Source organism: Bubalus kerabau, chromosome 19 (assembly GCF_029407905.1).
Source record: "Bubalus kerabau isolate K-KA32 ecotype Philippines breed swamp buffalo chromosome 19, PCC_UOA_SB_1v2, whole genome shotgun sequence".
Classification (NCBI taxonomy): Eukaryota; Metazoa; Chordata; class Mammalia; order Artiodactyla; family Bovidae; genus Bubalus; species Bubalus kerabau.
The window spans coordinates 47,585,049-47,599,447 of NC_073642.1; the positions used below are offsets into that span (position 1 = coordinate 47,585,049).

A 14,399-nucleotide genomic window follows, 5' to 3' on the forward strand; every position below is an offset into this window, starting at 1 on the left:
AGTTCGAACTGGACATGGAACAACAGACTGGTTCCAAATAGGAAAAGGAGTACGTCAAGGCTGTATATTGTCACTCTGCTTATTTAACTTACATGCAGAGTACATCATGAGAAATGCTGGGCTGGAAGAAGCACAAGCTGGAATCAAGATTGCCAGGAGAAATATCAATAACCTCAGATATGCAGATGACACTACCCTTATGGCAGAAAGTGATGAGGAACTAAAAAGCCTCTTGATGAAAGTGAAAGTGGAGAGTGAAAAAGTTGGCTTAAAGCTCAATATTCAGAAAACAAAGATCATGACATCTGGTCCCATCATTTCATGGGAAATAGATGGGGAAACAGTGGAAACACTGTCAGACTTCAGTTTTTTGGGCTCCAAAATCACTGCAGATGGTGACTGCAGCCATGAAATTAAAAGACGCGTACTCCTTGGAAGGAAAGTTATGACCAACCTAGATAGCATATTCAAAAGCAGAGATATTACTTTGTGAACAAAGGCCGTCTAGTCAAGGCTATGGTTTTTCCAGTAGTCATGTATGGATGTGAGAGTTGGACTGTGAAGAAAGCTGAGCACCGAAGAATTGATGCTTTTGAAGTGTGGTATTGGAGAAGATTCTTGAGAGTCCCTTGGACTGCAAGGAGATCCAACCAGTCCATTCTAAAGGAGATCAGTCCTGGGTGTTCATTGGAAGGACTGATCCTGAAGCTGAAACTCCAGTACTTTGGCCACCTCATGTGAAGAGTTGACTCATTGGAAAAGACCCTGATGCTGGGAGCGATTGGGGGCACGAGGAGAAGGGGACAACAGAGGGAGAGATGGCTGGATGGCATCACAGACTCAATGGACATGAGTTTGAGTGAACTCTGGGAGTTGGTGATGGACAGGGAGGCCTCGAGTGCTGCAATTCATGGGGTTGCAAAGATCGGACACTACTGAGTGACTGAACTGAACTGGACACTATATTGTACATTTGAAAGATGCTAAGAGAGTAGATCTTAAAAGTTCTCATCTCAATAAAAAGAAAATTGTGACTGTGTGTGGCAATGGATGTTAACTAGACTTATTGTGATTATTTTGCAAAACATGCAAACATTGAATCATTATGTACACCTGAAACTAATATGCCAATTACATCTCAATTTAAAAGAAGAAAATGCATGTTTATGTCAGCTCTTTCTCCAAATCCCACTAAAATGACAGTGTGTCAGTTCTGAATGTTTGTCTGCAGACCATTTCTCACTCTTCCCTTGTCCTCTGCTCTATTATTCAGAGGGACCACCTTCTGCTGAGCTGGGCCTCCCAGGCTTCCATGGGTCTAGCATCTAGGAGCACTGATAGGAGACAGTAGAGAGAAGAGAGAAGCCAGAGGACCTTCCCTCTCCCTGTCTGCCTCAGACAGGTAATCTGGCAGTGGTTGGGGCTCCTCTGAGACCAGCTACCACTAGACGGATATACTCTGGTTCTGACCCTTGGGCTTAGGTCATACTACCACCTCCCCCGTCCCTCCAGCCAGGGGTAACAGAATCAGTAATTTACAGAGTGAAAAAAAAATGAAAAAAATTCCTGTGAAGAAAGAACTTGGAAATACATTTTTAGAATATGTCATCTTTCATTCAACAAAGAAAAGGATTAGGTACAAACAGAACCCAAAAAGAAAGAACTAGACTTACTGATTTTGCCACATCCCAGACGGTAAAGCGTCTGCCTACTATGCAGGAGACCTGGATTCGATCCCTGGGTCAGGAAGATCCCCTGGAGAAGGAAATGGCAACCCACTCCAGTACCCTGGCCTGAAAAATCCCATGGACGGAGGAGCCTGTTAGGCTACAGTCTATGGGGTCGCAAAGAGTCAGACACGACTCAGCGACTTCACTCACAACACATGAGATGTTGGGGAAAATGAGGCCTTTCCATGCTCAGATTAATTCACTGTACCATTCTTCGAGCAATAATATCCTATGAGAGGCAAAAACAGCCCACAAAAAACTGAAGCCATGAGGTTTGGCCTGGTGTAACCCATGCCCATTTTGACAATGCTTGCAACAACTTAGAACCCAATGCCCTTGACTCTCATCAAGGAAAGTAACCTGGTAAAATCAGTAATGCTCTGTGGTTTCACGTTTTATCCTTTATAGTTTACAGTCTGTCTTATTCAGAAGCATAGTCATCTCCTGTGCAATATAACAGTGACGATTTCAGCAATAATTTAGTCTGTCCTGTGCCCTCCCTGCCACTTGTGTGTTAGTGCCCCCCTGACACATGGTTCCAATCTTGCGTATTCCACTTTGATTCAGTCAACTGCAAGAGTTTGGGGCTTTCAGTTTATTTCATGATTGTGAGTCTGTATTCAGTATAGTTTTTATTGTCATGTAGGTCAAATACCATCCACTATCCCACTGACTTCTCTTTCCGGGTCCCTGGAAGTTAGGTAGGAGCACTTGACAAATTTAAATCAGTGAATTCCCTTTCCATAAAAATATCTATATAAAAAGAAGACAAAGTTCTAATGAATTGGTACATTTCAATAAATATCCTAGTCAAATCCAGTTCCATGAAATGACATTTTTAATTCACTGTGATGAGATTCCTATTAACTCATCAAATTGTGAGCTCTTCGAGGGCAGAACTAACCTAGAACCCACATGCACCAGATGCTTAATATACTTTGCTAAATGAATGAATGAAGGGTTGCAGGAATGAATGAGTAACCATAATGTCAATATCATGTCTCATTTAAATCATTCTTACTTCTCCTTGCTCATTTGAACACAATGCTAATTCAGGAAATTAGCATTAAATGAAAAAGACTATATATTCCTCAGAGAGTTTAATAACAATACTCTGGCTTTTCAAAGAAGGTTAATATAAAAATTAGGAAGGAAAGGACAACGAGTTTTGCTTCAGTTTCTGAACTCTATGTAAAAGATGGTCCAGGGAGTGCACACACCTTATTGTTTAGTTGCTCAGTCGTGTCTGATTCTTTGTGACTCTGTGGACTGTAGCCACCCATGCCCCCTCAAGCTCCTCTGTCCATGGGATTTCCCAGGCAAAAATATCGGAGAGGGTTGCCATTTCCTTCTCCAGCGGATCTTTCTGACCCAGGGATTGAACCTACGTCTCCTGCATTGGCAGGTGGATTCTTCACCACTGAGTCAGCAGGGAGCCTACACATACCTTACATTTGAATATAAGTTGGATTTCCTTCTTTCTGTGTTTGGATTTGGTGACTTGAGGTTGTTATAGACTGAATGTTTGTGGCTCCCCTGAAATTCACATATTGAGGCCCTAACCCCCAGTATGATTGTATTTGGAGGTGAGGTCTTTGGTGGGGGTGGGGAGGAAATAGGTTTAGATGAAGTCATGGGGGATCCCATGATGATGAAATTTGTGTTCTTATAAGAAGAAAGACATGGGTGTTTCCTCTCTCCATCACCAAGAAAGGATACAGCAAGAATGTGAGTGTCTACAAATCAGGAAGAGGGTTCTCACCAAGAATCAAATTGACTGGCATCTTGATCTTGAGCTTTCCAACCTCCAAAACAGCCTCTGGTCTATGTAATTTTGTTATAGGTGCAAAAGCTGACTATGAAAGAGGCCACATTCTCATCTTCTCTATCAGAAATGTAGTATTATTTGCATGTCACAGACACCTTCCCTTGCTTTCAGCCACCAGCCTAGATTTGGTTGCCTCTTCAGGTAAATTAAGCAACATGTCTATTCAATGACCAGCCTCACTCATCAAGTATTCCCTAACTGTGGTTGTAAGGGTTTTCTTGACCATCACTGTTGGATGGCACTTCCGCTATTAAGCTCCATCCTAGGCACGTTGTTGGGATTGACACAATGCAAATAAATGGAAACTTTCACTACAGTTGCAGAGCTTTTAATTTGAAAAAAATAGAGTTCAGTAATTTAGTCACAGATTTAATTTTTTTTTAAAAAAATGCTCCAAATCATATTAAAACCCACAAGTTTTGTTTTCTCTTGGTAAACAGACTTAATACATTGCCCTGATTTGTATCTCCCTTTAAGAGCAAATGCATTTTCCAGGAAATATGGCACTCTGCACTGGCAAACAGATGTAGGAATAAATTCTTTAAGCACCATTAAAGAAGTTTACTTGAAATTTTGGAGTTTCACACCAAAATGCTAACTATTAAATAGCAATCTGCTATATGCAATGCCAAGTGGAAGTCTGCTGTCATAATTTACTAGACAGAGTTATGTTTTTACATCATTTTGATAAATTTCCTTTGCTCACCAGTTAAGTCACAAATCATTCCTTATGGTTGTCATGTGACGGCAGTAAAATATTATATACCTTCAGATGACCTCTATCGAGAAATGCTTTTCACTGCTCACATTTTATCTGTCAAATAGTATTTTCTTTAAGAAGTAAATATAAATGCCATTATTGGGAGAAGCTACCGGTCTAGGACAAGTTCTAGCATTTAGTGTTCTGACAGATCTTAATTTGGATATCAGCCAAAGTCAATAAAACTTGTTCATGCAGAACCTTACCTGGTTTTCACCACATCGAGAGGGTGCATCAGGCAAATTTCTACAAGACCTGAAAGATGATAAAGAAAAGCCCAATAAACACTTATGCAAAGACTGGCTCCTATTTTCTTGACCCTATTGGTTTCTCAAGTATGAAGATTCAAATAAAACACTTGGAACTTTGGACATGACAGGTAACAGAGGCTAATAGCAAAAGGCTAAAGTACAACAAAATTTTATTTCAATGGAAGTAAGATATGTGACTACGTTTTTTAAAAAATGGAGTATAATTGCTTTACAATGTTGTCTTAGTTTCTACTGTACAATAGTGTTGCTTTATGTACAACAGGACTATGTATGCATATATCCCTTCCCCTTGAGCCTCCCTCCAGGTCATCACAGAGCATTGAGCTACATTTTTATAAGTGCTCTGGCACAAGCAGAGATTTTAAATAGAGGAGTGATACTAACTTCTATTACTATGTTCTCCTATCAATCTGATCATCTGTCCAGTAACCCTTCCACTGCTCCCAATCACATTTATTAACATGCCAACACATGAGTGGTGATGCTCCAATCCTCTCCCCTTGGTAAATACACCATCTCTCTCATCACAGCATGGAAGTTCTGGAGTGCCAAGCACCTCTAAGTCTGAAAAGCCAATGCCCAACTAGAAGAAGAGCACAAACACTATCATGCAAGGATTAACTGTGATTGGTGAAAGAACAGTTTCTTCAGTGTTCAATTCCCTGAGCTTTTCCTTCTCTCTGGAATGTTGTCCTCCTGTCAGGATACACACACATATACTTCTGAGAATCCTACTTACCCCAGATCTCAATTTGGACAATTATTTTCCCAGAAATCCTAAGGCAGAGACTGTTAGTTGTCCCCTAGCATTCACCCTCTTTTTCTTCCTGGTTGCCCAGAATAAATACATCATTTCCCAGCCTCCCTTGCTGCTAGATCACCACATGACCAAGTTCTGGCCAATGGGAATGTAAGTGAAAGTGGTTTGAGCAATTTCTAGGAAGTCTTTTAAAGTTAGAGACTGCTCCTCCCCTCTCGTTTCCTACTTCCTTCTGGTGGAATGTGGACTTGGGGCAGGAGAAGTCACCTTGCACAATGAGGTGATTTGGGCCCTGGAGGTCACGCAGAGCACAGCAACAAGACAGAAGTAGGTCTGACATCATGGAGTTCTGGTCTACCTCGAGATATTCATGTTAAAATTTTTCTATTTCTTTTAAACTATTGCTATTTGGGTTTTGTGCCACTTGTCCTTGAACCTAATTCTAACAGATACAGGTGCCCTTTGATGCACTCCTGCAGTACCCTGGACTTGTGTTATTACATGGCACTGCAACTGTTTGCTTGTCAAAAAGATCCATAAGGACAGAGATTCCATCTGCCTTATTCACTTTACACCCCCATCACTGTTCCATTGAACCCAGGCCCTCTGCATTGGGAGTGTGGAGTCTGAGCCACCAGACCACCAGGGCAGTCCCAAATATTTACAATTTTTAAGTAAAATTTTAATTCAGTTGTGGCTTAGATGTGCTTTATAACTGAGATTATTTGTAGGATACAGGGCTGATGTCATGAGGTAAAGACCACTTAAAAATGTTAAAGATATACATGTGTGTGAATATGTATATATATATATGGGCTTCTCTTGTGGCTCAGCTGGTAAAGAGTCTGCCTGCAATGCAGGAGACCTGGGTTTGATCTCTGGGTTGGGAAGATCCCCTGGAGAAGGTAAAGGCTACCCACTCCAGTATTCTGGTCTGGAGAAGTCCATGAACTGTATAGTCCATCGGGTCATAAAGAGTCAAACATGACTGAGCAACTTTCACTTCACTCACTTCACATATGTGTGTGTGTGTGTGTGTGTGTGTATTTCACCTGGAAGCATTTTTTAGAATTCTCACCTACTTGGCCAGTAACTACTGGTGGATGACTCAATAGTATTCTTAGAGCTGGGAACAGAAAATCACATTAAAGAAAGGCATCACTTCACAGAAAAGATGTGGCTTTTTTGTTCTTTTTTTTTTTTTTTTTTGAGATTATAATGCTTAAAACAGAAAGTAGAAAATCCACTTTTTAAAACCATTCCTTTATAACCTAAGCCACAGAAAAGAGACAATGGAGAGGGCAAGACCACATGGATGGACTGATTATGGGACACAGCACCCCTACTAACTCCTAACAGAATCCTCACGTATAGAAAGCTAGAATGCTGTGGTCCTGTTGTCATTCCTGTGCCTTCCTTCCTCGTCCACCTCTGCCTTCAGCCATGAACAGTGCTACAACGGGCTTTGGTAGCCTTTTTAGCAATAGGATAGGGGATCTCGGAAGACAAACTAGGTGCCCAAAGGTGGACCTGAATGTAGGTTATTAAAAGATAATGTCAAGTGATCCATCAGTTCAGGCCTTAATTTTGATTTTAACTACACACAATGTTACTATATATTAATCTGTTCTAAGATACATTGTTTGAGAACAGAGTCTTCTAAATTTAACTCCACCTTCTTATCATTGAGTCAAATCACATTTCCTTTCTCTACAATCCCATGACATATACCAATTCTATTACATTTTACATTATTAATATTATATTATATTACAACTCTACTACATATATCAAGAATAGCATTTATTGTATCATGTTATGGCCATTAACATGTCTAGTCAAGGCTATGGTTTTTCCAGTGGTCATGTATGGATGTGAGAGTTGGACTATAAAGAAAGCTGAGCACTGAAGAATTGATGCTTTTGAACTGTGGTGTTGGAGAAGACTCTTGAGAGTCCCTTGGACTGCAAGGAGATCCAACCAGTCCATCCTAAAGGAGATCAGTCCTGGGTGTTCATTGGAAGGGCTGATGCTGAAGCTGAAACTCCAATACTTTGGCCACCTGATGTGAAGAGCTGACTCATTGGAAAAGACCCTGATGCTGGAAAAGATTGAGGGCAGGACGAGACAGGGATGACAGAGGATGAGATGGTTGGATGGCATCATTGACTCAATGGACATGAGTATGGGTAAACTCCAGGAGTTGGTGATGGACAGGGAGGCCTGGCATGCTGTGGTTCATGGGGTCACAAAGAGTTGGACGCGACTGAGCGACTGAACTGAACTGAACTGATGGCCACTAACATACAGAAATACAGAACTGACTCTCCACACTGCTCCCTGCATCCCCATATTGGCCATTGCAATATTCATCTCCAGACACTACTGTCTATATGAATAGCATCTCCTGCATTTATGAAAATGTACAGTCAAATACAAATCATGAGTTCTTTGAGAAGAGGGTGTATTTAACTTCACAAGCCCACTGAGTAAATCATGTCAAATACATGAAATTCACTCATAAGTTCTCCATCTACACTCACTCCCTTGGTGATCTCATTCTAATTCATGGTTTTAATTATCATCTATATGCTAACAACTTGCCCAATACATGTCCAGTACAGACTTCTCTTTCAAAGTCTAGACTTAAGTATCTGATTGTCTATCTGATGTCTCTGTTTAGATATCTAACAACTTTCTCAAAATTCACATGAGTAAAACTGAACTCCTTCCCCAACACCCCTATTCAATAAAACAAAATAAAATAAACAAAACAAAAACCAACCTGTTCAACCTTAGAATCACTGTGGACTCCTCTTTCTCTCAAAATTCTCTTCTAATCCATTGGCTCTACTTCAAAATACAAACAGACTTCTACCATCTCTCACTTCCTCTACTGCCTGTACTCTTGACCCTTTTCTAGTTAAGTTATGGTCATCAATTCTCAGCTGATTAACTGCAGCACCTCATTAACAGGTTTCCCTTCATCTACCTTTGACCCCTTCCATCTGTTCTCACCCAACAGACCGAGTGATCCTTTTTAACATGTAAGTCATTTCATGTCATCCCTCTGGTCAGCAACGACTCCCATCTCACTCACAGAAAGGCCATGCATAATCCAGGCCTGCACTACTTCCCTCAGCAACTCTCCTACTATTCTCCCCTCACTAATTCTACTCTGGCCACAGTGGCCTCTGCTGTTTCCCAAACATGCCAAGACAGTCTCAGCTTTCAGCCTTTGTGCTAGCCATTCCCTCTGCCTGGAATGCTCCTCCCTCAGATTCTATGTGGCCAACTTCCTTCACGTGGTCACTGAGTAATCTGACCACTCTAATACAGAGGTCTGCTCCTTCCTATCCCAGCATCAAAAAACAAACAAACAAAAAAACACGTCTTGCTGCTCTGTTTTTTCCTCTTGCCAAAGTACTTATCAACTTTGAACATAATACATTATTTACTTCTTTTTTTATATTTATTGTTTCCTGTCTTTTCCAGTAGAATATAAGATTCACCAGGGCAGATATCTTTGTCTGCATTGTCCACCAATATGCATTAAGTACCTAAAATATACCTGAAACCTAGTAGTTGCTTGATAAAGATTTGTTGAAAAAAGAAACGGATTATATAAAATAATAAACCGCCACAATGATGGGTCTCCTTTACAACAATATGTAGACGATGAAGTTTTAAGAATTTAGTGTACATAAAGAGAACTTCATCCCGTTATTCAAGAAATCCATGATAATGTATAATATAGAAAGTTAGTCTACTGAAACACTCTGAGTTTGTATGTATCCTCTAAGTAGAATGGATTATTCCAAAGATAATTTTGTTAAGTAACTTTTTATGAATCAGAAAACATCTTAACATCTTCATGAAGATGAAAAGGGATAGTACTGCAGAGAGAGAACTGAAGCATTCAAGCATCCCAAGATGTCAGTTACAAGTAAGACCTATGTTTTCCTTTTACCAAAGCCAAAAATTTTGCATTGTACTATAGCCCAAGCATTTTAAAATAAAATTTGTCTTCTATTTTGTCCTCTGAAATCATAGTACCCTAACCATTACCCTGATTTTGTGTGACATCTTTAACTCTTTAAAATATAAAAGAATTTAAAAAAAAATTTAAAGAAAACCACGAGGAATAAATGGTCTCAAACTGTGCAAATCTGAAATTCAAAAAGAGAACAGCTACAGACAGAACTAATATTTTTTCATCTATTTTACTAGTCAAGCAAATCATTACAACATCCTATTTGATAGCCTGCCCAGAAAATGTGGTAGCCATACTGAATTATAAGCAATGTGAGACTCATAAAGGGAAATCAAATAAATACTTTCCCCTAATAACAGTTAAAGCGTACTACCTTTGTGGCATAGTAAATTAATATTATGCACACTGAATTGGCTAAATAGGCAATGTAATTTCGCAGGTTTGAAAGATGTTGTTAAAAGTTAAGCTTTTGGGCAAGCCACAGACTTCCTTGAAAATTCTGAGCAAATATTATCATGGAAGTTTACTATTAGTTTGTATTTTTCTAAAGAAACTAACTCCAAGCAATGGTCATTAGCACAAATCTAAAGGGAGTGCAGTAACTTCCTTGGCATAAACTTCTTGCTCTCATAAAGTTTATTATTTCATCGACTTCAGAATATAGGAAAATATATTTCAGAGTTATAAACATATACATACATTATATGAAATTATGATAGAGAATGTACAAGGAAGGAAGAAAAGTTGAGGCAGAGCTTAAAAACAAGTGGGTTTTTAAAAAGCACACTTTGAATGAAAGGACAGAAAAGCTGAGAATTATTAAACTAATGAAAATCTCACTTGTAAGCAAAGTTTTTACTAAACTCAATTTCAGCTCAATGTAATATATTTTAAAATTATTGTTTGCTTTTTTAATTCAATGGAAGCTATCCTTTTATTTTCCTTTACTTGCTATTAAACTTTATATTAGACCCCAAGTAAGCTCCAAGTGCACTTAGGTAAGTGGTTCAATTTTCAGATATGTTGTTGGTCTTTTATGGAAAGTTAACTGCTATATATGGGCCTTAATACAATGAGTAATGCAATGAGAAACACCAGGGGAAAAGCAAGCTGTGGATTAGGCTGGCAGATGGTAAAATACCCCAGTTCAGTTCAGTTCAGTCGCTCAGTCTTCTCCAACTCTGTGGCCCCATGGACTGCAGCACGCCAGGCCTCCCTGTCCATTACCAACTTCCAGAGCTTACTCAACTCATGGCCATCAAGTCAGTGATGGCCATCTCATCTCAAGCCATCCAACCATCTCATCCTCTGTTGTCTTCTCCTCCCACCTTCAATCTTTCCCAGCATCAGGGTCTTTTCTAGTGAGTCAGTTCCTTGCATCAGGTGGCCAAAGTATTGGAATTTCAGCTTCAACATCAGTCCTTCCAATATTCAGGACTGATTTCCTTTAGGATGGATGGATTAGATCTCCTTGCAGTCTGAGGGACTCTCAAGAGTCTTCTCCAACACCACAGTTCAAAAGCATTAATTCTTCAGTGCTCAGCTTTCTTTATGGTCCAACTCTTATATCCATACATGACTACTGGAAAAAACTTAGCTTTGACTAGATGAGCCTTTGTCGGCAAAGTAGTCTCTGCTTTTTAATATGCTGTCTAGGTTGGTCATAGCTTTTCTTTCAAGGAGCAAGCATCTTTTAATGGCTGCAGTCACCATCTGCAGTGATTTTGGAGCCCCCCAAAATAAAGTCTGCCACTGTTTCCACTAATTCCCATCTATTTGCCATGAAGTGATTGGAACGGATGCCATGATTTTAGTTTCCTGAATGTTGAGTTTTAAGCCAATTTTTTCACTCTCTTTCACTTTCATCAAGAGGCTCTTTAGTTCTTTTTTGCTTTCTGCCATAAGGGTGGTGCCATCTGCATATCTGGGGTTAATATTTATCCTGGCAATCTTGATTCCAGCTTGTGCTTCATCCAGCCTGGCATTTTGCATGATGTACTCTATATATAAGTTAAATAAGCAGGGTTACAATATGCAGCCTTGACGTACTCCTTTCCTGATTTGGAACCAGTCTGTTTTTCTATGTCCACTTCTAACTGTTGCTTCTTGACCTACATACAGATTTCTCAGGAGGCAGGTTAGGTGGTCTGGTACTCCCATCTCTTAAAGAGTTTCCTGCAATTTGTTGTGACCCACACAGTCAAAGGCTTTGGTGTAGTCAATAAAGCAGAAGTAGATGTTTTTCTGGAACTCTCTTGCTTTTTCGATGATCCAACGGATGTTGGCAATTTGATCTCTGGTTCCTCTGCCTTTTCTAAATCCAGCTTGAACATCTGGAAGCTCATAGTTCACATACTGCTGAAGCCTGGCTTGGAGAATTCTGAGCATTACTTTGTTAGCGTGTGATGAGTGCAATTGTGCGGTAGTTTGAGCATTCTTTGGCATGGCTTTTCTTTGGGATTGGAATGAAGACTGACCTTTTCTAGTCCTGTGGCCACTGCTGACTTTTCCAAATTTGCTGGCATATTGAGTGTAGCACTTTCACAGCATCATCTTTTAGGATTTGAAATAGCTCAACCGGAATTCCATCACCTCCACTAAGCTTTGTTCGTAGTGATGCTTCCTAAGGCCCACTTGACTTCACATTTCAGGATGTCTGGCTCTAGGTGAGTGATCACAGCATTGTGGTTTCTGGGTCATGAAGATCTTTTTTGTACAGTTCTTCTGTGTATTCCTGCCACCTCTTCTTAATATCTTTGGCTTCTGTTAGGTCCATACCATTTCTGTCTTTTATTGTGCCCATCTTCCATGAAATGTTCTCTTGGTATCTCTAATTTTCTTGAAAAGATCTCTCATCTTTACCATTCTATTGTTTTCCTCTATTTCTTTGCACTGATCACTGACAAAGGCTTTTCTTTCTCTCCTTGCTATGCTTTGGAACTCTGCATTCAAATGGGTATATCTTTTTATTTCTTCTTTGCCTTTAGTTTCTCTTCTTTTCACAGCTATTTGTAAGACCTACTCAGACAACCATTTTGCCTTTTTGCATTTCTTTTTCTTGGGGGATGGTCTTGATCACTGCCTCCTGTACAATGTCATGAAACTCCATCCATAGTTCATCAGGCATTCTATCAGATTTAATCCCTTGAATCTATTTGTCACTTCCACTGCACAATCGTAAGGGATTTGATTTAGGTCATACCTGAGAGGTCTAGTGGTTTCTCCTAATTTCTTCAATTTAAGTCTGAATTTGGCAATAAGGAGTTCATGATCTGAGCCACAGTCAGCTGCCAGTTTTGTTTCTGCTGACTGGATAGAGCTTCTCCATCTTTGGCTGGAAAGAATATAATCAATGTGACTCCAGTATCGACCATCTGGTGATGTCGATGTGTGGAGTCTTCTCTTGTGTTGTTGGAAGAGGGTGTTTGCTATGACCAGTGCATTCTCTTCACCAAACTCTGTTAGCCTTTGCCCTGCTTGATTTTGTACTCCAAGGCCAAATTTGCCTGTCACTCCAGATATCTCTTGACTTCCTACTTTTGCATTCCAGTCCCGTATGATGAAAAGGACATCTTTTGGCGGTGTTAGTTCTAGAACATCTTTTAGGTCTTCATAGAACCATTCAACTTCAGCTTCTTCAGCATTACTGAAGGGGGATAGGCTTGGATTACTGTGATATTGAATTGTTTACCTTGGAAATGAACAGAGATCATTCTGTTGCTTTTGAGATTGCATCCAAGTACTGCATTTTGGACTCTTTTGTTGACTATGATGTCTACTCCATTTCTTCTAAGGGATTCTTGCCCACAGTAGTAGATATAATGGTCATCTGACTTAAATTCACCCATTCCAGTCCATTTTAGTTAGCTGATTCCTAAAATGTCAACGTTTACTCTTGCCATCTTCTGTTTGACCACTTCCAATTCCTTGATTCATGGATATAACCTGTAGGTTCCTATGCAATATTGCTCTTTACAGCATTGGACTTTACTTCTATCACCAGCCACATCCACAACTGGGTATTGTTTTTGCCTTGGCTCTGTCTCTTTATTCTTTCTGGAGTTATTTCTCAGAAATTCCTCAAGAAGTGTATTAAATGCCTTTAAGGGCTTCTCAGGTGGTGCTAGTTGTAAAGAGCCCACCTGCTAATGCAGTAGATACAAGAGGTTCAATCCCTGGGTTGGGACGATCCCTGGGAGGAGGGCATGGCAACCCGCTCCAATATTTTTGCCTGGATAATCCCGTGGACAAAGGACCAGGGTACGCTACAGTCCGTAGGGTTGCAAAGAGTTGGGCACAACTGAAGTGACTGAGCACACACATACACACAAAATGTCTTTAAAGTGAAGGAAATGTGAAGAGAAACAGACGTATCACTTGTTTCACGATTGCATGTGTATATAATATATATACACTTCGGAAAAAGTTGCAATGTATTTTGTGTATCCAGAGTGAAAAAAATGTTCACTGTGACTAGCATTTCAACATTGGAAGTCTATCAACATGCAGAAGGGTAGTTGTAGAAATTAGGACTCCACTCTATCTGCTGAGTGCCAGGACCTCTCTTTTCATTCAGAAGAGACTTGACCAATTCTGGGGACTTCTCTATCAGTCACAAAGAAGACATATTGCTTTGCCTCAGAATTTCTTTTTTCTTGAAATTGAAATATATTTGACATATGACATTATGTAAATTTAAGGTGTACAGCATGTTGATTTAATACATTTATGTACTATAATTAATATGGCTGCCATTGTAGCAACAATTAGCACTTACATCACATAATTATCCTTTATTTTTAGTGGTTGAAATAATTAAATTCCAGCCTCTTCAAAAGTTTGATAACTTCCTCACAGTTGGTCTTCCTTCCTTCTATTATTGAACTGCCTGGAAAGAAGGATCTTTCTATTTGTCACAAGACTCAGCAACAGAGCTCAGGCCCTCCCTGCTCACTCCTCCAGTTCTGTAGTAAAGCTGGCCCTTACCAGCCAGATGCTAAGCCTCTCTTCCCAACCACGCATTCAGTGGCATCATGGTGGTAGCATGAAACTGCC

The 14,399-nt window shown here is 39.9% G+C and overlaps 1 protein-coding gene across 2 annotated transcripts in view; it reads right to left on the reverse strand.

Moving 5' to 3' along the window:
• Positions 1-14,399, reverse strand: part of SLC25A21 (solute carrier family 25 member 21) — a 521,296-nt gene that overhangs the window by 211,272 nt on the left and 295,625 nt on the right. For both annotated transcript variants that reach the window (XM_055556134.1, XM_055556133.1), the window contains exon 2: positions 4,525-4,573. In XM_055556134.1, coding sequence (XP_055412109.1) covers positions 4,525-4,573 — 49 coding nt within the window. The remainder of the gene's footprint in view (positions 1-4,524; positions 4,574-14,399) is intronic.